Consider the following 23,999-nt stretch of genomic DNA (forward strand, 5'->3'; position numbering starts at 1 on the left):
TGGAAGAAGGCCTACTGCAAAGGAGAAAATGGGTATAATAAGGGCACCCAAAACCACGGACTTTAGAACACTCCTGGAAACCAAGAGGAACCTCTGCCTGGAGAAGAACTGAGGAAGGAGAGCTGCCCTGCCTCTGACTGTGCTTTGTGGAGCTATCCTGCAGTTGCTGCTTCTGCAAGAGTAAGAGGGGAAAGACTGGACTTTGTGTGCCTTCCATCTTGTGAAGATCTCCAAGGGCTTGATTTAGAGCTTGCCTCCTGTTGTTTGAAGTCTCAGGGACAGCAAAGACTTCTCTCTGCCAGCACCTGGAGTCTCTGGAGAGACTCCTACTCTGCCAAGTGTGCCCATCTAGTTCCTGGGACCCTGAAAGGAGAAGCTGGCAGCCAAAGAGGAGGAAATCCACGCACAGAATGCCGTGCGGGGAAAAGATGCGGGTGAAAAATCGACACACCCCCGGCTTCGCAGCTGAAAATCAACACTCGCCTGCAATGCGACCCGAAGATCGAGGCCCAGGGCTGGAGAAACGACGCACAGCATCACTGACGGAGGCTGGTGAGCTCGCAACCTGCCCTGCATGGTTTTTGTCGCACACTCGCCCATGCTGGGTTATTTGTGACGCGCTCAAGGTACATTTTCACGCCAACAGTGTTAGTGTGTGTTTAAAATTACATGAAGACTCTTTTTCCATCTTCAGTGATAACTTGACTTGTGTATTGTGGATTTTTGTCGTGTTGGTCTTGCTTTGTTTAGATAAATATTTTCTATTTTTCTAAACCTGTGTTGTGTCATGTTGTACTGTTTTCATTAATGTGTGTTGGTACAAATACTTTACACCTAGCACTCTGAAGTTAAGCCTACTGCTCTGCCAAGCTACCAAGGGGATAAGCAGGGGTTAGCTGAGGGTGATTCTCTTTTACCCTGACTAGAGTGATGGTCCTTGCTTGGACAGGGGGGTAACCTGACTGCCAACCAAAGACCCCATTTCTAACATCCAGTTTGATAATCAACCCACTTTTCTGCAAGAAGCCCCACACCTTATTTAATGCTTTCTCCCGAGTTTCCTTATCTCTGCCAAAGATAAGGATATTGTCTTGGAAATGAGTCAAATTAGGCCCATTACGGAATAACTGATGCATTATTCTTTGGAAGACAGTGACGTCATCAGCAAAGGATCCCAAAGAAGCTACCACAAAGGATGTAGTCAGTTGTTTTATCAATAAATAGTGCGCAGCAGGAGGAAGCAGACAGACAACACTACAAGCAACTGTTTCCTCCTTTTTTCATTCCAGAACATTCCTGAAACACCATTCAGAGACAAGTGCAAATACAACACACTTCCCTTTGGATTTCTATAAGAAAGATATCCGCAGTCTTGCAACAGAGCGTGTATACTCCTTTATTATTGAACGCTTTGCTCATACTGTAAGCTATAATCTTTGTTTTGATCTTTTTACCTGTGTTTTGTAATGAGAGGCACAAATCTAAGAATGTGCTTTTCACTCATAACTGTAATGTGTTCTGTAATGTGTTGCCTTTGCTCTTGAACTGCTTTTGTGGCATCCCCTTTTAAACTGTTCTATTCTGCAGCATTTGATTTCACCTCATACTTTAATTCTCAAGGTTAGTGGAGGGAATATTTATTATGGGCAGTATTCCAGCAGTTAAACAGCACTGTGTACTCAGCTGATAGACATGTCCACCCATCTGCTGCCCGGTTTTGCAAACACGGCCTTCCATCATTAATGATTGATCTTGTGTTCACACAGCATTATATCTAATTCAAATCAAGTTTATAGAATTTTTTGACATTTGACACCAGATTGCAAAATTATGCTCTTCAGTTTACAGTGCATGGTTAGTTACCCTCTGAATGATGCCATGTGCTTTCCTGGCTTCACTGCGATTTAGCTACACATGTCTGAAGGAATCTAATTAAGTCAAGCCTATATTGCATTTTAGAAATTGGAATTCTGGTTGGAAAAGATATGCACCCTGTCCAAGCAGGAACCACAATTCTCACCCTCTGGTAGGGTGGCACAGAGCAGTCAATCTTAACTTAAGAGGCAATGTGTAAAGTATTTGTGCAACACTTCAAACTGTAAAACATTGAAAACGCCACACAAAAAATATCACACCTGGTTTGAAAAGTAAAACTTAATTTAATAAATAAAACAAGATCAAAACAACAGTAATCCAATAAGTAGAACTTGACTTATGAATTTGTAAACAATAAACTGTAGAAAAGCTCTAAGAATCAAGAAGCATCAATTGGTGGTATCTGGTTGTGCTGGACAGGGACAAAGCCACAGGTTCAGACCAACCACGATGGAGCACGGGCTGGGTACAGGGACTCTCTTAGGCCAGCTGAAAGAAAAGTACCTTGATTCTGGTTACATCAACATCGGGAAAGATGCGGGGTTCAGCCAAGACAATGTGTCGGTTCCGATCCCACAGCAGATGGGGATGTGTCAGTTTTCTCCACGCAAAGCCGGCAAGACTGGTTCCAAAGAGTATGCGTTGGGCCCGTTGCACACTGTGACAATGATGCACCAGTTCCAGTCCACGCAAAGGCAAAGATGCGCCTGTTCTGATGAGGATGCATGGGTTTGGGTGAAGAAGCACCTTAGGTCTCACTTCCAAGGGTCTAGGACAGGGGTGGCACCACTTGACAGGGCAGACTCACAGATGGCAGAGTACAGGTGCAGATGCAGGTAAGTTGGAAGTCTTTTATGTCCCTGAGACTTCAGAAAACGGGAGACCAGTCAGTTGGCCCTTGGAGTCACTCTGGGTTCTGGGTGGAGAGATGCAGGTCCAGTCCTTCTCACCCATAGGCAAAAGGGTAGCAGGCAGCAGGTCAGCACACTAAGGCAGGAGTCCAGCAGAATAGCCGTCCAGCAGATTGGCAGTCCTTGTAGCAGTGCATCAGGCCATCTGCCTGGCCAAGTATCCACAGGTACAGAAGTGTAAGGTCCAGTACTTATACCCAGCTGTGCCTTTGAAGTGGGGGTGACTTCAAAGAAAGGTGTTTGAAGTGCACAGAAGTCCCCCTTCCTGCCCTGGCTCCATACTCACTACAGGGGAGTATGCAGCCCTTTGTATGGGGACAGGACACAACCTAGTCTGGTGTAAATGTGAGGCGTTGCCCAGCTCCTCCCTCCCATCCTGCCCTTATGGCCCATCAGGGTGTGGATAGCCCATCAAGTCACACCTAAGCTCCCTTTGTGTGTGGCTGTATAGAGGGAATGCACAAAGCCCAGCTGCCACCCACCCAAGGAATGCATTCAGAGACAGGCAGTTGGCACCAAATGGCTAAAGTTAGAAAATGCCAACTTTCTAATAGTGCCATTTTCAGAACTGCAATTTAAAATCCGACTTCACCATAAGTTGTGATTTTAAATTGTGAACCCCAAGACACCAGATCGTGAATTACACTTATACAATGTTATAAGGCAGTCCCAATGTTATTTTATGGGCTAGATAGGCCTTGCTGCAGTGAAAAACGACTTTGGGGGGGTTTCACTACCAGGACATGTAAAGCTTAAAAGTACATGCCCTTCCTTTTAAATACATTGGTTGGTCAGGGCCTACTTTAGGGTTGACTTATATGTATAATAAAAAGGAAAGGTCTGGACCTCGCAAAGGGGTTATTTTGCCAGATCAACATGGCCGTGAGAAACTACGCACACTGGATCTGCAATGGCAGGCCTGAGACATGGTCAGAGGGCTACTGAAGTGGTTGGCACAATCAGTGTTGCAGGTCCCCAGGTAGCATTCAATTTACAGGCCCTGTTACCTGCAGTGCACTTTAGTAGGGACTTATAAGTAATTCAAATATGCCCACTGAGGTTAAGCCAATGTTACCATGTTTTAGGGGAGAGACAAAGAACACTTTAGCACTGGTTGGCAGTGGTAAAGTGCACAGAGTCATAAAGCCAGCTAAAACAGAGGGAGAAAAGTGGCAGAGTAAGACAAAAAGTTGGGGGGAAGACCACTCTAAGAATGTAGGGTCCAACATTGCACATCTCTGCTGTCCCTATTTTGTGGCACTTGGTGGCACAGGTATACTGTTGAGAGCATGAATTTAATTTTAAAATGGAAGTTACATAATAAGTCAAATAAATTGATCCCTCTCTTTGCCTAGTCAACTTCCAGAGCACCTTTTTAAAAACTCCTGGGGTCACCTAAAGATCAAATCGGCTTTTGATGTTTACAGTGTATATGACGACTCAGCTGACATGTCCAGAAGTGTTTCTTGTCTTGCATTGACTGATGTCACCCATGATGGAGGATGCTCCGCAGAGCAAAGTAGGCTAGATTGGAATATTACAACTATGGTACTCTTCCCCGACTAGCAATACCTACCTGCTGCTAGTGTCAATAAGTGTTATTCTCCATCAGTACGCTTCAGTGCAAATAAGGTGCCCTCTAAGAGGTTGACTTTGGTACCCAGCGGTGTGATTTGTTGCAGACCTCTAAATGTGTTTCTTCTCCTGTGGACCTTAGTCACATTATTGAAAAGAAAGGAGGGGGAAGAGAAAGACATGTTAACAGTCACAAAGAGAGAAAGCAGGGATGAAAAAGGACCTACAAAAGTGAAAATAAGAAACAGGTGGTGATTGTAAGAGAAATAAAGAAGGATGAGGTGAAATCAAAAGTATTGAAATGTGTTATGCAGCAATCTCTGCATTTTACAATGCAGACAGCTTTCTCTTAGGAAAAACTTACGGTCCCTGCACTATTCTTGAACAAATTAAGCTCTGTTTAAAAGCCCTTTTGGGGTGTTATTGTATTTTTCCAGAAAGTAGAATGATCTTTTGCGTGGTGTGACACAAAGTGACACAGTTGGAAAGAAATACCAGAATAAGAGCAACTTACATTCTTTAATGAATTTCAGAAAATCCTCTGCTAGGCGAATGTTGCTAGGTATGTATAGCAACCCATAACTGTGAGCCTGTACTGAAAGGGAGGACAACTCAAGCTATCCTTGCAAGATTTGGGCCCTGAGAAAGTTTACATGTACTCACGCTTATGAGGAATGAAGGCATTCTGGGACAAAGTACCAGCTGGCTAGATATGAAGGATCTTATTTTTCATTCATGCATGAAGTACATACTCAATTTCAGGGCAGGGATTGATTGTACATGCTGTGAGCACTGTTCTGCTAATGATGGTCACTTCTTTCCACACCGCTATTCGTTTAACTGTTTGGAGAAGCTTTGTGAAAGTTTATTTGAAGTATGTCCAGTTCACAGGCTTACTAAGTATGAGTTGCCTTTCGAATAAGTAGGGATCCAACTTGGACACAGGTTAGTATCAGGCTTGAGGCACCCTAAGGGGGTGATAAAAAATATTTATGATATATTGATATTAACATGGTTCTTGCCGAATTGAACAAAAGTAGAAATGGCAATAAAAACCCATTGCCAAAAAAAAAAACAATGGTTCTCGTCTGAACTTTTGAACCATGTCCTTAATGCCTGGCTAGCACCCTTATATTAATATTGATTTCAGATCCCAGGAGTAAGGCCCATACTGCAGTCCACACCAGACTAGTCGTTTATCATAATCATCTTCTAAGGAGAAACTGCAAGTGTTAAATAGACTCTCTTTATTGTCTCCTATGACTGGTCTTTGAAATGCATGACTTCTTCCAAAATATCTGAAATTGTTAGAATCCAACAGAATGTAATGCTACTATTGAGAAAAATTGCATTATTTTGTTTTAAAACATTGCTTTTTATTTTATTGATTTCCCAGATGACAAAAAATGTACTGTATTGGCTTATTACCCACCTCTACATTGCCTTACTTTGGTCAGTTGCTAGATGTGCTGTTTTAAATTGGGAGTTGATGGACATATGGAGATTGCTGCTGCTAGGATCAAGTAACTTTGAGAGTCATGCTGCTGGCTCTGGACCAGTTGTCCGTTCATTGTACCTGCTTATTTAATCTTTATTCCCTGGACTATGCAGTTCATTGTAGCTGCTTATTTTGTCTTTATTTGCTGGACTATGCATAATCAGAGTAACGTTTTGTTCATTGTGTTGCACCTTCTTCCTACACACTTCTGTGTTGCACACACAGAAGCTCATAGTGACCCAACACCATATAAAAGCCTCTAGTAGTGGCTGCCAAGTTGTGCTTTCCAGGTTGGCCTTTGTGATATTGGAATGTAGATCCTATTGAGAGGTGCACTTTGTGTAGTGACACAAATCTAGGATAGCTATTGTGCACTAAACCAACAACTAATCATGTGTTATACGGATGAAAGAACAGTATTTGTAAAGTAGCATGAAGACAGCTTGAAGCTTAGATACCTTCAAACACAATCTGAATTTCCAGCATTTACTGCAAGACTGTCTTTAGTTTATCTTTCTATTATATCCGTGCTGGTAGCTAACCTATGGGGGCGAGCGTGCAGAATACGAGGTGCTGATGGCACGGCTAGACAATGGATTGCATGTCTTTGAACCGAGGGCCTGATTCGCAAAGGCAATCAACACTTTTGAGTACGTTGACGCTTATGAGAAAGTTTACTATTTTTCATTATTCACAACCTGCACTTTTGTATTAGCTCACTCTTTTCTAGTAACTTACATTTTTGTGGTAACTTTCATGCATAATTAACTTATACTTTTGTAGTAAGTCCAGCACGACACATGGCCAACCACTGGTACTGAAACATCCTCCCATAGCAAATAATAGAGGTCATGTTAAATTAAATTATTAAATAATAGTAGCTAGAACTATTAAAAATATAAATGGATGTTTTTCTACCATCACACTTGCAGATGGTAGACTTGACGCCAGATATGTTTGTTGCCATAAACCATTGTTTTTATTTTTTGTTTATTTTTTTATTTAACATTTTTTTTGACACACAGCAGGATACAGTTTCATCAAAAACCTTAATCAATCACAAAAAGACAGCTAGTATGTGTTCACTAATACATACTTAAAGCAAGTGCAAGTTCATTCATCACATAGTTGCTGATCTATCCTCTCGAACCTTTGAAGCCATGATGACAGAGGGGCCCAGATTTTCGAACCCCTTTTTCTAGAAATGGTGCCCTTTATCATAAATAAAGAGGATTCCAAATGGTATGCAGACAAGAGCCACGTAATCCATTGATTCCAGGAAGGGGGTTCAGGTTTCAGCCAATCAGATGTAACACACCCACGCATCACTGACATTGCCAGAAAAAGAAAGTATCGCAATTGATTCTTACAAACTGTCTCATCAACCCCTAACAACACCAGCTCGGGTGTTAGGTTAATATCTTGTTTCAGCATTTTTTTCAAAATTTCCCATATGTCGCTGATAAACCTGGATAATTTTCCACAATTGACGAACATATGACATAGATCAGCCACCGAACTCCTACACCGAGGGCAAGTGATGCCTTCTGTCCTTCCCCCAACTAGCAATCTTAGCAGGTGTATAATATAGGTTAAATAATACCTTATAATCCTGGGCTTGACAAGAACACACATTGAGCCATATCTAGAGACTCTAGGACCACAGCTTCGCTGGCACCTATCCGCCGCTCCCAATTTGTGGCAAGAAGTCCCAAATCATCTTGCATTGAATCTAACAAAAGAGGGTAGAGATTGCTAATGGTGCAGCATGTTGCTTTACCCAAGGCATCCATACACGTTGTTTCCCCCACACACGTTGTGCTTAAAAGTGGTCAATAAAAAATTCCTAATCTCTAGGAATTTAAAAAAATCTTTATTGTCCAGGGCAAACTCCACTTTCAGGTCCTCAAATACCTTTAAATGGCCACTGTGGTGAAAAAAAATCACCCAATTTCTGAATTTCTTTTGGCCCATCTTAAACAATGTTTATTTTTGAGGATCCCTGGGTACATTGGGGTATTCCAGAGTGACGTATAATAACAGACCCTCCCCATACCCATCTTCCGTTTAATCTGAACCCAAACTTTAAAGACAGCCCTGATCGTTTTAAATTTAACTTTCTTGAAGTAGCTGGGTTCCACTATCCTTAAAAAGACTGCATCGGCCTCCTTACCGCAAATCAATGCATAGATAGAGGGAGGGGTATCTTGTAAAGCTCTGCCCGGGAAACATAACATCTGCGCATATTGTAATACCGCCGCCAAATAGTATAGCTTGAAACTGGGGAGCGCGCACCCCCCTCTCTCTCTTGGTAATATTAAGTAGCGAAAAGCCCGGCGTGTTTTAGAGTAGGACCATATAAAACTATTAGTCAACTCCTCCATCTGCTTGAACCAGTCCTGTCCTATTTCTAACAGTATAGTCCTAAAGAAATACAACACCCTGGGTAGAAAAGTCATTTTGATCACGTTGCAGCGCCCCACCAGTGAGAGCTGCAGTTTGTTAATACAGCGCAGTTCTATTTTGGCGTTCGCTAAAACCGGAGCCAGATTCATTCCGACTACCTCATCCAAATTGGATGACAACTTGACCCCTAAATACTGAGCTTGAGTCCTCTTGCGCTCATCCTCAATGTTTATCCAGGCATTAGTCAGGATTTGACATTTGGTCTTATTTAACAGATATCCACAAACTAATGGCTTGATCACCCTGTTGCTTAATAGTTTTCTAATCAGTTGAATGATATATAAGGCAAAAAGCAGCAGTGAACACGGGCACCCCTGTCTTGTGCCCCTCTGAATGAAAATAGGTTCCGATTTTGGTCCCGCCACTTGCAAAGTGGCCATGGGGTTATGATATAGATTCTGGATAGCCCTAATAAACCTGGGGCCAATATTATTTTTGCGCAAAATTGCCCATAAAAATGTCCAGTGCAACCGGTCAAAAGCTTTCTCCACGTCAAGCAGTATCGCTGCCATCGACAGCTTTGCCACTTCCAGCGCAATCAATAATGTAATTACACGTCTAACATGATCAGTCGTGCCTTTCCCTGGAATAAACCCATGTTGCCAGGGAGAAACTAAATTGGTGATCACTGAGCTTAGCCGAGTAGCTAATACCTTAGCATAGATTTTGGAATCGCTATTTATTAAAGAGATGGGGCGATATGAATCTGTTAGGCGCAGATCTGTGCTTTTTTTCAAAAAGACTATTACGTTTGCCTCTGCCCACGATGCAGGTGGCTGGGACCCTGCTTGCACATCCAAAAATAAAGTAAGAAGTTCTTTCCTTAGCTCCATGGAAAAAGCCTTAGAAAAATCGAGGGGGATCTGATCTGGGCCTGCAGCTTTACCACTCGAGAGAGTGCTAACAGCTGCTCCAACCTCCTTATCCAACAAAGGGGCCTCTAGCTTGTTTTGTTCCCCATCCTGTAGCTGTCCCACTGAGATATTGGCCATATACTGAGTTAACACATCCTCCTGGGGGTATATTTCTTGTGAATAGAGTTTCTGGTAAAAATCCCTCAACACTCTTAAAACTTCAGAGCTGTCACTGACCAATTGTCCATCTTCATCCTCAAGTATGTTAATATTGCTGTGAGTTATCTTCTGCCTTATTTTTAGAGCCAGCAGCTTACCGACTTTTTCGCTATATTCATAACATTCCTGTTGGTGTGCCAAGAACTTAGCCGCAGACGTTTCCATATCTATTTTCACAATCTCGGCTTTTACCATAGCTATTACATTTAAAACGTCCAACATTGCAGAATCATTTATCACCGCCTCCCCCAACCACCGTTCGGCTGAGGCCAATTTTGCTTGTATTGACTCCAGCTGTTTAGTGCGCGACCTCTCTTTACTAACCGCGTATCTAAGCGTCTCTCCTCTGATAGCAGCTTTGAGCATGTCCCACACTACATGGCTAGGGGGGTGCTACAAATTATCTCCAAAAACTCAGGGTTCCAAACCCTCATGTGTTGCACATAAATTGGATTGCCTAGCAACCCTCTATCAAATGACCAGGTCCTAGCCTGGGAACCATCCCTCCCCAAACAGTTCCAAAACCAGAGGGTTATTGTCCGATATTATTCTTGGATAGCTCTCGATCCATAAACCCTCTCACAAAGTGGCTGACACAAAAAAATAGTCCAGCATCACTGACTTCTTATGTGGGAAGGAGAAATACATGTGGCCTAGTTCTAAAGACCTACAGTTCTGCCAGACATCGAACATACTGTAGTTCAGTATTAGTGTCTGTAGTGCAGCAAAAACTTTGGGTTTCCTCTCCTGATTTATTGTTTGTTCTTGAATAGAATTTTCATTATCTAAATGTATATTTAAATCACTGCATATTATCACCAGAGCTTCCCAAGACGCGAGCTCCCTATTGACAAGGTCCAGCACTTGCGGATCATCTACATTTGACCCATAGATTGACCAGATTGTGAATTTTGACCCGCAACTAAACACTCCAGCAACACCACTCGACCAAATTTGTCCATAAGCTGTTTTAAAACCTTCAGTGATCTAATGCGTGTGACTATAGCTACCCCTCTAGTAGTTGTACTTTGACTCGTATACGCCACCAGCCTCCATCCAGGAAATTCCACAGGTGTTTCTGCGAGCCTACACTATGTGTCTTTTGCATGCAAACCATGTTGGCCTTAAAAGCTTTTAGCCCTTCCCTTGCCAGTTGCCGTTTTTTACCATTGTTGAGCCCACAAACATTCACTGTTACTATACGTATTTTACCTTTCTGACCCATGTTCTCCATTTTACTCTGTTCCTTAACTGTATCAACCAATTGTTCTTTCCACACCCTGTACCTGCCTGAAGTCCACTATTAATACTGACTCCCCCGCTGTGTGTCCCCTTAAGCCCCCCCTAACTTGGTCATAGGCCAAGACCCCCCACCACAACACAACCTGACCCTAGCCCCCCCGTCAAGTGAGATCGCCAGACCGCTAGGTCCGTAAGATGGAAGTCGTCCTACCCCCCACCCGGCTTCCTCAGAGCTGCTACCACTATCCATCCATCAAAAAACAAAAAGAAAGGGGAGAAACACTGTAAACCTCTAGCCATCCACCGAGCTGTGAGTAGCTTTTTGTTCCCCCACTCCTAATTCCAAGATTCCTCCGCTGTTTCTACTATCTTTCAGCTGCTCCAGATATTCTATAGGCCCTTGTGTCCTGCCCTTCCAGACCTTCCCTCATGCCCAGGATCCGAAGATTATTATGGCGTTGGGGGTTCTCTGCATCTTCCAGTTTCCATTGAATATCTGAAATTTGCAATTCCTGCGCAGCTGACTGCTTAACTGCAGCCTTGACTTCTGTTTCCAGTACATCGGTACGAGTCTCCATTGTGGTAATACGCGCACTTATATCATGGCAGGATTTCACAACTCTCTTAATTGAGGTCTGTAATTGTTTGTTTGCTATCTTAGCTTTCCTGCTGTCTTTCTGTGCTTGCTCACGATCGTGCACTATTGTACGATAAATAAGCTCCAGCGAGGGTGGTTCTAAATGTTCTGGAGGCCCAGCCGTTGGACTTATAGCGAGATCATCATCAATGTCAGTATTTGAATATATCTGCTGAGTCGCCGTATAATCCCACTGCTTCTCCCCTGCTCCTCACCTGTCATCCAGCTGCCTTTCTCTGTTGGCTCCCCCTTGGTTGCATACTTAACTGAGCTGTGAGCATTTCAGTTTCCTTCTGCAGGTCAGCTTGCTCGACCCCCATATACTAGCGGCAGAGCTTTCTACTGAGTCAATATCTATCGAAGAGGTGTCATCAGACTCTTTCGACTGATCAGATAAAGAGAAGAAGGTCTCTGCAGTGTCCATTTGTCCAGTCTCCCCATCTCTTGTCGCTCTTGCCCCCGGAGAGGGAGCCCCTGGGCCTTCTGAGAATTCCGGCAGTTTATCATCATTACTCTCTCGGCTACTGCTGGGTGAGTCTGTTTTAGGTGTCGAGGGAGCCTTTTTCCCCCCATTTATAGCCTCTTGCAGCACCTCCTGTTGGTTTAAACAGCTAAATCCAGCTTCATTGGCAGCCCTCCCCAATCCGCTCTCTCCCCTGCCACAATCTGTGAAGAGTCTATCAATTTAATACCCTGCAGGGAGTCTGATTCGCTGACCCGAAGAATTCCAAGTAATAAAATCATATCTGTTCCTTCCTGGTTGTGCACTGCCCCAGCTGTGCTCATTGTACTGTCATCTACATTTCCATTGTGCGTAAGAGTCCGGGCGCCTTGCATCGCTTCATTTTCAGGTACTTGGGGGGGCCACAAACTTCATCCTCAGGGGCTGGTTAAACATCTCAGGGATCTGTGGTCCCATATCCACTGCAGCCGCGTCTTTGCAGCTGCCCTCCAGCAGCAGGCCACTTGCTTGTAGCGGCAGTTTCTCCATCGACGAGCCACTCTGCTGTGCCTTTAGCTGTACATTGGCTTGGTTTTTCGGGGGGCAGGAGATATGTTTTTGGTCCTGCCTCTCCGTGTTTGTCTCCAAACCAGGCTTCTCCCGTGACACTCGGGGAGTTTTAAACGCTCTCGCCACTTTAGGGGCCATCAGGAGCAAGCCGAGCACCTCTGCACTTCCGACTTGACCACAGACGCCAAAAAGAAACAGCTGTGGCGGCACACTCCGGACGTCCACAAGACGGTTTGCGCTGTTCGCACCACTCCTGCCCGCGATCCCCTGGCTCCACGCTCTGCGGCGCAGCGCTGCCCAAAGCCAAGAAGCTGCAGCTACGATACTGCCTCCACTCATCCCCAGAACTTGCAGAAACTGAAAACGGCAGCTGCAGTGGTAGAATTTCTCTATCGAGCAGCGAGCGGGGTAAGGACCTAGATCCGAATCAGACGATCAGCCGCCCGCCATCTTGTCTCTGCAGGCGATCGCGTTTCGATCTCTGCATTCTTCCTGCCACAAATCATTCTTGAAGCAAGTAACTGCCCACATTTTTTATTTGTGTTATTAACTGCAGTAACCCATGCAAATTCAACACTATAAAATTAGATTTACAGATTTGAAGTACGTCACATTGGACTATTGTCTAGATGGAAGTCCCTTTCACTCGATGGTCCTTCCAAACAAAAATAGTGCTGAAGATGGTCTCATGTAGGTTTACCATTTAGAGATCACAATGTTGACAATGTACGCACATCAGCCCATATAAAATAGAACTATTAAAATTACAATCCTTTGTATTTTTACTTTTAAGATTTTATTTTTTAGGCTGAGTTGTATTGTTCACCAGGTAGGACCTTTTTGTGAATTCAAATATATCAGACATTTGTAAGTCTTAGTGGATTTTCTTTACATATACATGACCTTTCATTTATTTGTTTTTACTTCCTTGTCCTGTACAGAATATACCTTTTCCTGTTATTATTAAAACTATTGATTTTTCATACTGTAACACATAATAGTTACCTATCTTTTTTTCTATGCCCTCAAAAGATTCTTTCTACATAAATAATTTCATCAATTGAGTTGTCTTTATTGGTTTCTGAATGACCAATCTAAACGTTATTACCAAAATGAATCTAAAATAATTCCTTCAGGAATTTGTTTTTGCTTACATGATTCACAAAAGTAACTTACACTTTTGAGTAAGGTTACACTTTTGAGTAAGTTTACTACTTTTAGGTATTCACAAACTGCACTTTTGTAGTGATTTACATTTTTGTAGGAACTTAAACTTTGGTAGTCCAGCACTACACATGACCAACCACCGGTGATGATACACCCTCTCATAGAAAATAAAAGAGGAAGGGACTTTAATAAACCCTCAAACTAAATATTATTAAATTCAAGTGTTTATATCAGCTAAAAATATAAATAAATATAAATTAATGTTTAAAAATATAGAATATTTGTACCTACTTCTTATTTATTTATAGAAATATTTAATAACCGATTTTAAAATTAAAACATAAAGTAAATATTTTATTTAAAAATAATGGCATAAATACATTTAATAATTATTAGTGTACATTAAAATATTTTTTGAAGTGATAATGTATTTCTAATTTCAACTTCAGAAATGTATTTTTTAATTTTAAATTAATATAGTTCAATTAATTAGGTTTTAATTAAAAATTCACGTAATAGTGCTGTATCTTTTTTCTGTTTTGTTGTACATTTAAAGTAAATACATAAAAAATCAATTTACTTTATTCTTTAGCATAATAAATATTTTGATATTCATGTTCGAGTTAATTAAAAAAAAATTCCCTGTGTCGCTCTGGACTTACTACAAAAGTATACGTTACTACAAAAGCGTAAGGAACACAGGTAGGATAAATCTGTAAGTTCTACAGAAGTGCAGTTTATGTATAGCACTTGTTTTTTAGTACTAGTGTATTACTATTGTGAATCAGGCCGCCGGTGTCTGGCTGAGCATCCTTGCAGCTCAGACTGTTGGCATTTTAGTTGTCCCAGACACCTGGAGGGGTGCTCTGCAACATGCAAGGAGCATCAGGTCGGAGTAGCGGTGATGGGACTGCAGAGTTTAGCCCTGGTCAAAAGATTGTCTTCTTTGTCTACCTCTTCACCACTATAGGCGAAAAAATGGGCGTGGTGGAGCCTTATGAATTGCTCCTTTCACGATGGTGGTCAATCCAAGGATTTATGTGAGCTTCCCTAACCAAGACTTTTCCTAGGACGTCAGTTCCTTTTCAGACTACAAATAAAGGACTGGTTTCATCCAAAATGACTCTTCTCTACAACTGTACCCTGTGTACATGGAACACCATAGTAATATACTGTATTACCTGCATTAAAACAGATATTGCATGTGGATGATGTACAGTAGGGTTATACAATAAATCAATATGCCCTATTCTCAAGCAGCAGAAAATAGGATATTATTGGGGAAATGCTTACAAGGGTATTACACCAACAAAACCATTTTAAATCAAAAATAGGAAAAAGAGAGAAAGAAAAATGTGAGGAACAAAAAGTGAAAAACACAAAAAAGGGGATCTTTTAGTGAGAAAAAAAGACAGATTTTTTAGAAATAGTCAACCCACTGTTGTGGTTGCACAATATAGTCAATGGGACTAGCGGTTAAGTCAATATGTGGGAAGATCTGCCAGAAAGATTTTTGAGGCCCTCTATAAGGGCTATCCAATTGGAATCAATCCACTCCTGATTCTTTACAGCTGTAACTAACTTATAATTTGCACGGGATTGCTTCATATGGGTACGATTACCCTGTCTAATGACCCTGATTAACAACTCTTTTGCTTTACAACACTCACCCAAATACCAGGAGGGGAGATGATAAACTGGCCTTTCCTTCCTTGCAACCATTTCTTTTGTGCAAATTTCATATAATACCGTAAACCGATCATTGTGTAACTTGCCCAATGAATCTTATTACTTGGATGCTTTTGAATTAGTCCCAGAGTACGATTAAATGCAACCTGTATTTGACACTAGGGCTTATCTTGGCCCATTTGACAGCTTTCCTGTTGTTTGTAAGAGCAATGTGTGGAGAACTTAGCCGAACAGGGGGTGAACTGACGGGTAATATGCCCCATGACCCATGCATTTAGAGAATTTATCAGAAAGGTAGCAGATGGTCATGTGCCAATTTTAGGTTCACTAGAGGCACATTATCATGTTGTAAAACAGTGAAATTGGTGCCATCTACCAAGCTCTCAAGTATATCCACCAGGTACCAGCAATGCAATCATTTTGCACCTCTTTACCATCATACTCTTGCCACAAGTGTCCTCCATCAGGCCTCTAAGGAGGTCGGTCCCTACAGTCAGTTCAATCGAAACACATCTCTCGACTTCCATAAAGCAGTTTTACCTATGGTTTACAGGGAACACATGGTCTCTCTTAAATTGATATGCCCATGAGCACAAAGAAAAGCTCACTCAATCATCTCAAATATAAAACATTGTATTTTTACAAATCTTTTTGTCTCCCAACAACTTGAAACATACCAGCTTTTGTAGTACAAAACAAGTACATCACATGTGGTTAGTCCCCCTCAAGGGATGCTGTAAATTTCAGGCCCAGCAAGTACAGGAGTGTTCGCTCTGTACAGTATAGATCCACTTGAAACTTCCCACCCATCTTGGCCTAACGGGTGTGGCCTGAACCTCCACATCAGCCATATTGTCTCTGTCCCACAAGGCCGAAGTTCTCTCTCTATGGTCCCAATAGCTTCCAAAATTTTCTGGGGCAGGCCCTCGTATCGTCAACTACATTTTCTGCCTCCATACATATTTGCAGTGTTTGGAGTGCCAAGTGAGGGGTGCCACCTTCCCAGAGAGTAGTCCAAAGCATACAGTTCACTTTGTTGAAAAAGGTCTTCAGTACTGGCCAGGGAGAGTTCAGGAGCACATATAGGAATTTGGGGAAGGTGATCATTTTTAATAATGAGGCCCTGTCTGTAAGTGGAGTGGGTGTTGTCTCCACATCTCAACATCGACCTGGATTTCCCAATGGACCGCCTCAAGTTCCCTTTCCATGAACTGGGTTTAGCAAGGTGTGACCTCCTTGCCCAGGCAGTTGAAACCCTCTATCGAGACCTTAACTTCTGGGGGAAGCATGGCTCCAAAGAGCCACTAAGTTTGTATTCAATGTATTTTTTGAAAGTTGAGAAACATTGACAGTAGCTTGAGCAAAGAGATTGCTGGCTCGGCGCGAAACAGTAAGATGTTATCAGCGTACAGGGACACTTTTTCAGTTTCACTCGTCACTTCCAGAAAGCCCACCACGTCTCCCCAGATTTGAAGCCAGCAAACCAGGCCAATAGGAGGGGAGAAAGGTTATATTCCTGATGGGTCACCCTCCCAAGTTGATATTCATCTAATAGCGTTCCATTCACCTTCACTTTTGCTGTCCGGCAGTTGTACAGCAACTTCACTCAGCTGCGGAAACTCGGACCAAATCCAGGTGTCCTAAGGATCCAGAAGAGGTATTGCTAGCACAATGCACAATACAATACATGAAATGGGATTGGTTATTACAGTATAACTTCAGAGGTCTATTGGAGTGAAGGTCACCAGTAATCCTTGTAAAGCGGGTTGAAAGTTAGGTTACTGCTTATTTACTGAGAAAGGGTAACACAATAAACACATGTCACAGGTTTCCGAAAATTAGAGAATGCATGAAAGTAGATTTCCAGGTGGGACCTGATTTTAAAATTCAGCTCTCTGTAACTCTGTTATTCAAGTTAGTAAATAATGCGGGAGGAATTAGCCGTTGAAGCACAGCGAGTAAAATGAGACACGGGAGTGAAATGTAAAAAATTATAATGCTAGAATCAACGAGTTTAATACGTCTTGCTCGAGCTTTGGTAGAAAGGACTGAAAATTAAGGAGTATGAATATTCTGAATGGACTGCCTTAAACGCTTGGGATCCCCCATAACAGCCAAGCCTAAGTGGTGATGTTTTTATAGTATTTTTTCACTTAGAACTATTATCCAGAGAGTGTGAAATTGATTATGTCAAAGGGTGCCTATTTGTAGGTTTGCTTCGGGATAATCAATGTTAAATGCAAGAGTGAAAGCTTGTTCGTTTTATGTTCCCAGTATGCTGTATACTATACATAACAGTGGCGGCCCGTCCTTTAGGGTGGAGGGGCGACGCCCCCCCACCTTTTGCCCCTCATGAAGAGTGTCTGTCAGGCTGAACAAAGGGCAGCCTGACAGACACTCTCCATGTTCAGCTCAGGCAGCCAGGAGCAGACATGCGCGATTTGCGCACACTCCTGGCTGCCTGAGCTGAACTTTGCTGGGCTGAGTAGGTCACAGCTCCTATGGGCGTGACCTCCTCGGCTCAGCAAAGGTGCCTCAAAGCCCTCCCCTGGGTGACGAAGAAAGCGTCACCAATTGACACTCTCCCTGGGCGCTTCAGGTTTAAGCCCTGAAGTGCCCAGGGCGAGTGTCAATCAGTGACACTTTGTCACAGAGTGGGGTGGGGTCAGCAGTCTCACTGACTCCATCCCACTCTGTGACGAGGTTGGGACTGCTGCCTTCCCTGGTATGAGTGTTGTTAATGGATGTGCGTGTGTGCGTGTCTGTGCGTGTGTGAAAGAATGAGTGTGTGTGTGTATGTGTGTGTGTGTGCGTCCCGCCCGCCCCCTCCCTCCTAAAGCTGCCGGCCGCCACTGATAATACTATAGTATTGTTGATTTAACGCTTTCTCATAACACTGACTGAGAACTTGTTAGCCTGAAAACAGGGACTGAGTTTTTAAGATGAGTTGCCTAAAGCCTGGTTTCGCATTTTAACCATTTATTCGTAAAAGGAAGTTTTAGGTTGAAAAGACCTGTTTCCAATAAACATTACATTTAAAGTGCAATGTCCTATTTTGTTACTAATTGTATCTCTCCATATTAGATTTTATTTTCTGATTCTTGGCCTATCTAAATCGTGATTCTTGGCCTATCTGAGTAGAGGAGAGAGAGGAGTACCGGATATTCAGTTTCTACAGTGAGACCTATTGCCTAGCAAAATTATGGTTCTGGCAAGCTGTGTTAAACTGTATTCCAATCATTTCAATTGATTGAAATTGGATATATTTGTTGAGGTGGTCAAATAAACTTTTTTTATTTTAAATGAAAGCAACGTAGTTATATCACGTTACATCAATATTCTGGCAGGTTTTTGGTAATTATTATGACACAGTATTCACAAACATTTTGGAAACAGAATAAAGGCCATTTGAGCTTCTTTTTAAATCACTATTTCTGGTTGAGATCCCCAGATAAGATTGGATAAGGTTGAACTCTGATGATCGAATTTATTCACCTGTGGTTTATAGAAGTGAACCATTGAATATTTCTGTTATATATCCTTTCATAATGTTGACTTTCAGTCAGTTATTTGCCAATATGTGTGTGCCATTTGCAACTACTCCTATCTTAACACCAATATATAAATAAATATTGCTTAAGAAACAACTGTACATAAGGAAGATGTCATGCACATTAGTGCAGCCAGACGGTGAACATGTACTGTTCAAATTGAAGCTTAAAATGCTGTATTATGGAGGATGTCCAAATACTTAAGGAATGTCAAAGCTATTAGTGTTTTGTTTTCTTGGCTGAGAATTTCGTGGTCATGATTTTAATTACATTGTTGCTTTTTGTTTCACCTGCATAGCAAGTACATGATATTAATGAAAGGGTGTGTTTTTAGAGAGTGGAACTGTATTTGTTGTGACTAGGGAATTTTTCTGGCTGTCCCTCTCAGTAAACTCTTTTTTTCTCCTCTATTCAGGTTCTCACATTGTGGATGTTACATCTTTCCTGGGCCTACTGGCACACTTGTCTTCTAGACATACATACCTTACAGATCTGCCTCCACGTAAGCCACAAAACTTGGACTGTATCCAGCATGTGCGGTATGACCAGCTTCAGCCCGATACTCTAGTACACTCACTTCTGAAAATCGTTGGCATCACCATCATAACCGGTACGTTATCACCACCTGCATGCTTTGTACTGGTACTGTGCCTCTGGCTAGACAGTCCTGCACATGGATGGTAAGGCTGACCCAGCCTAAACTGAAAACAAAGAAAATGTACTAGTACCAGTTAAAGGTATCCGGACAGTGATCTTTTTATTAAAACAAGTCAATTAATTGCCTATCACAGATGCATGTTTGATGGAACCACGCATGCCATTACAACGCATGCCCTTACCAAGCATCCATGACCATACAATGCCTTTACTACGCATTCTATCATGCAAGACTTCACCATGCATATGCCTTTACCACGCGCTGCCTTTACAACGAAGTTGTAAGTATATATCAGGTATGTAAAACCTCTATATTCCATACATATGTATATGTGTGTGTATTAGTTATAGTTAGGACCAACTTGTTCTATAGGGAGAGTTTTTTTGTTTTGCCAGTAACTTTCACGCCTTTTGACAAATCTTCATAACATTTTCAAAACTAATTCAACACTCATGTCTGCTGCTGTGCTGAATATTTTGGGATGATTTTTAAAGCAAAGGCAAAAAATAAGGGAGGGAGAGGGTCCAAAAACACTTTTCCCTGCTCTATGCCTGTGGGATTTTTAGAATTTTTGAACACAACTACAGTCTGAACCGCAGAACCAATTTACATAAAATTTGGCAGTACACTAGATCTTGGTCCAGAAGGTGTGCGTTTTTTATAATTTGGTGTTAAAAACTATAGATATCTTGGGACGCGTGGCCTGTGGAGGATTTGTGGATCTGGGTGACTGTTGGCCACAACCTGAAATGAAAGTTGCAGCTACCATTTTGTTTCTTCCATCAGCCTGGCGAAGGTAAATATATTGTAAAAACATATAAGGGGTTAGTATACAGTTATGCTGTCCCCATAGGACAGATGGAGGGGTCCCTTATGAAACAAATGCTTTGTTTTTTTTATTCCAATCCCTGGATCCACCAAGGGGCTCAGTGCGGCCCGCCTCTGTAAACTCACTAAGGATTTGCAGGTCCGGGGAAAAATGGGAAACAAATACACCCACTGCATCCAACCCCATTTTCATTGTCGGAGGGTTGGCCACAGGGCCTGGCCATGGGCAGCTGTGGTTATATTAACGCGCATGTTAAAAATACCATAGAAATTCACAGAAAAATCCCAAGGTTCCAGGAATGTTATAGTTAGGTTGACATTTTACATGTACAAAACCATTGAAATTCAGAAATTATTGTTACCCTTATAGTCATACTAATCTGAATAAACTATAACTTGTGCTGGAAGGTAACTAATTTTAGGCAACAAGTTATGGTATCCTAACATAAGTATATATATATATATATATATATGGGTATTTAGATAGTATGGGCATTTTTATGGTTTTGGGTGGGTTAAGGCATTTGGGAGTAAGTGTGTGCTTAGGGTGGGTAATATATATACCTACCTTGTATATACTTACCATTCATTGTAAAGGCATGTGTGGTAAAGGCATATGCATTGTGAAGGCGTGTGTTGTAAAGACAATGCGTGGTAAAGGCATTTCATGGTAATGGATGTGTGATAAAGGCATTTTCTGGTAATTACCTTGTTGTCATTGACATTTCCCTTACACACACACTCTGATGTGCTCAAAAGTCACTGGCTTCTAACAACTTATTAAGTAAAAGTTGTGATCTTCTGGCTTGCAGAGAATCTCTGTCTGCAGGATCGGGAACCCGCCACTTTTTCAATGCTTGGTAACATGAACTGTGCACGCATGGCTGAATACTGAAGCCAAGTAGGACCTGAGAATAAAAAGATGTGAGCCTATGCCAGTTAATCCGTCTACTTCTACCTGATGTAGATTAAGTGTGTTGGGTCGCACATTCCTGTTTCACCTTCTCCATGTCTGCAGGGCGAGGTGAGTGTGGTGCACACAAATTGCAAACTGGTGCCCTTTGATTAGCTAAAAATGAGGTACACACTGCTCCACTCAACTCGCTTTTTTCACATGCCATGACATGATGCAATATTGGTGAAGGGGTGGTAAGAATAGAGGCAGAATGCTGTATGCATATGTATATAGAGAGGAATTATTTTTGAATAAAGGGGAGGAGGAAGAGGTGTTGTGTCAAGCATGATACATTTAACCAGTCCAGACTGTTTCCTACAATGCATTCTGGGACGTGGGTTGGGACTTTCCATTATTACTGACTACTCCTCTCAGAATAGAAAGTACTATTCTTTAAATGGTCAAGACTGGTTAAAGTTGTCACACAAAGCATCAGACCCTTTCTTAGCTAAAACTACAGTGCATTCTAAGAAACAAAGTACTCCAAACTATATATAAAACTTTGGTGGCAAGAGCATATAAAGCACGCTGTATCCCATAAACCCCAGTTGCAATAAAATCCCCAGTGTGTTACAACATGTAGGAGGAGCAGCCACATCTTTCTCTTCAGTGCGAAGACAAATCTCAGTCCTAAATATAATCTTTGTGAGCACATTAAGAGAACATCTGAATAGCCCTTATTGTGTAATGAATATCAATTTCCTGATTAGGCTCCACTGAAACATATCTTCATTTTCATGTGTTGCAACTTCACAGAAGCATGGCCTTTTGCAGCTTCATGGGTCCATAGCCAATACGTGTTTCGTCTGGCACAACCTCATAGGTCCATAGTCAATACGTGTTTCGTCTGGCACAACTTCATAGGTCCATAGCCAATACGTGTTTTGTCCGGCACAGCCCCCATGACTTTCTCAAGGCAAAACAAGTAATTATTTTCTCTGTGTCGTATCAGGCACCCAATCGGTCCTTTTAAATATCCAAATTTGAAGCGCAATTCTTTCACAGAAGAACCTTCAATTCTTCAGAGACAGCCTGAGTGTTGGCCAAAGTCCCTAAACTCCTGTGCCATTGAATCTCTCAGGACATCATGTATTGGAGTCTTACTCTCAAGTGTACGTTACAATGGATATTTCTAGTTAGCTCAGAGCACCATGACCCTATAAAAGCACGCTGTCTGTAGCCTTGTGACTGTATGTCGTCACAATACTCTACAGCGACTTTCAATATCCTTACATCCTTCACTTGGAATACCTTATCCCATATAAATTGAATTGCTTTGAAGATAAGAAAGCAATTCTCTAACGTTTAAGGTTATAAGCCATTGCCAGAGAAAATCCTGAAACAGGATTTAATGCCATAACTTTCTCACCGTAGCTTTCTTTTGAAAGAACAAATTCCATAAGATGAAAACTTAAAGAAGTGAAATTTTAGGAAAACATCATTTAAATTTAACTGTGGAGATTTGCATATTTTGGCTACGTATTGTAATAGTAAAGGCCTTCATTTTTACAATTTGTGGATTAACCATGCAGCAAATATTTGCATCAGAGTGTTGGAGTTCCAAGGTTTCACTGCTAAGAGAAGGTTGATTTTGTTAAAGACATGGATGCCTTCATATTGATTTACCCTTCACTGTGCCACTCTTAACAGCAGTTAAAAGAAGTTAATCATCTTCTTAGCAACTGTGGTACTCAGAACTGGCTTATATAAACACAGCTGACAATTTTCGCCCACCTGTGCTGCTCCAAAACTTCATTTGTCTTTTCTCTGGCTTCCATCTCCATCATCCCTGAGCCTTAGGTCCCTGCTTTCTTCCTTTTGAATGTAATTTTGTTTTTTTGGTTTTTGTTTTCACAAACATTCTTTCCTACCATTTGTTTTTATTTTGTATTTTAATTCTTAAAACTGTATTAATGGATGTTGATCATAGGCTATTCTTACCTCCAAGTCTCTAATATAGTATACATTCTGTTAGCAGTAAAACCTAGGAGAATAGACTTGTAATAGAAAGAGCAGATGGTAGCATCATGCTTGTTCAGTGTCTCTTGTTGTGACTATAGCCCCATGGTCAACTGTCCATAAATAATGCCTAGAAAAGATTGACCAATCTGCAGCCTTAAACATATCCTCTTATCTGCCACGAAATACAAAATATTTACTGGGCATCGCTGCATGCACAGAATGAGCTTTCAACCCATTCTTATCAATTCCACACTCCTTCATGTATTATTTCACCCTCCATACTACTTGATGTATTCTTTCACCCATCTTGGAACTGTTGGAGAAATAACTCTTTTTTATGATTTTACATAAGAAAGCAATAGTTGACATTAGCCATTTAGGCAAAACTCCGAGCCTCATTCTCATATTCGTGGAAGCAAAATTACCATACAAAGCTTACACAGCTTCTTCAAAGGATGATAAAATATGCTAACACTCATAGGTGTTATCTTCCTTCAAGTCACAAAAAACTCAGTTTCGATTGTAAAACATGCTGTCTACCTCAATTGCACATCCCAAATTCTTCTGGTAGAAATCAAACATAATAGGTTGTCAACTTATCTGCCTCAATGAAAGATATTTATTACCTGACCAACTCTGAACCCACCAAAAAATATGTCTTTATACATCCCAAGTAAAACTGAACGTAGTCCTACATGGTCTTCTTAGCCCCATTCCTTTCATCGTTCTGCCACCAGACCACTTCTTGCAATAGAGTCGACATCCTGCAAAGAATGCTGTGCTGTCGTAGTTTGGACTCTTGCTCTGAGCAAGACTGCTGGTTTAAGGATGGCAGTACTTTTGTTTGTAGGAACTGCGTCTTTCCTACAACAAGTCGCAACTGTCATACCAACCTTACCA

The 23,999-nt window shown here is 41.7% G+C and overlaps 1 protein-coding gene across 3 annotated transcripts in view; it reads left to right on the forward strand.

The window, feature by feature from the left end:
- Window positions 1-23,999, forward strand: part of SHLD2 (shieldin complex subunit 2) — a 567,669-nt gene that overhangs the window by 243,620 nt on the left and 300,050 nt on the right. For all 3 annotated transcript variants that reach the window (XM_069240624.1, XM_069240626.1, XM_069240625.1), the window contains one exon: window positions 19,112-19,306. In XM_069240624.1, the coding sequence (XP_069096725.1) occupies window positions 19,112-19,306 (195 nt within the window). The remainder of the gene's footprint in view (window positions 1-19,111; window positions 19,307-23,999) is intronic.

This window comes from Pleurodeles waltl, chromosome 6, assembly GCF_031143425.1.
Source record: "Pleurodeles waltl isolate 20211129_DDA chromosome 6, aPleWal1.hap1.20221129, whole genome shotgun sequence".
Lineage (NCBI taxonomy): Eukaryota > Metazoa > Chordata > Amphibia > Caudata > Salamandridae > Pleurodeles > Pleurodeles waltl.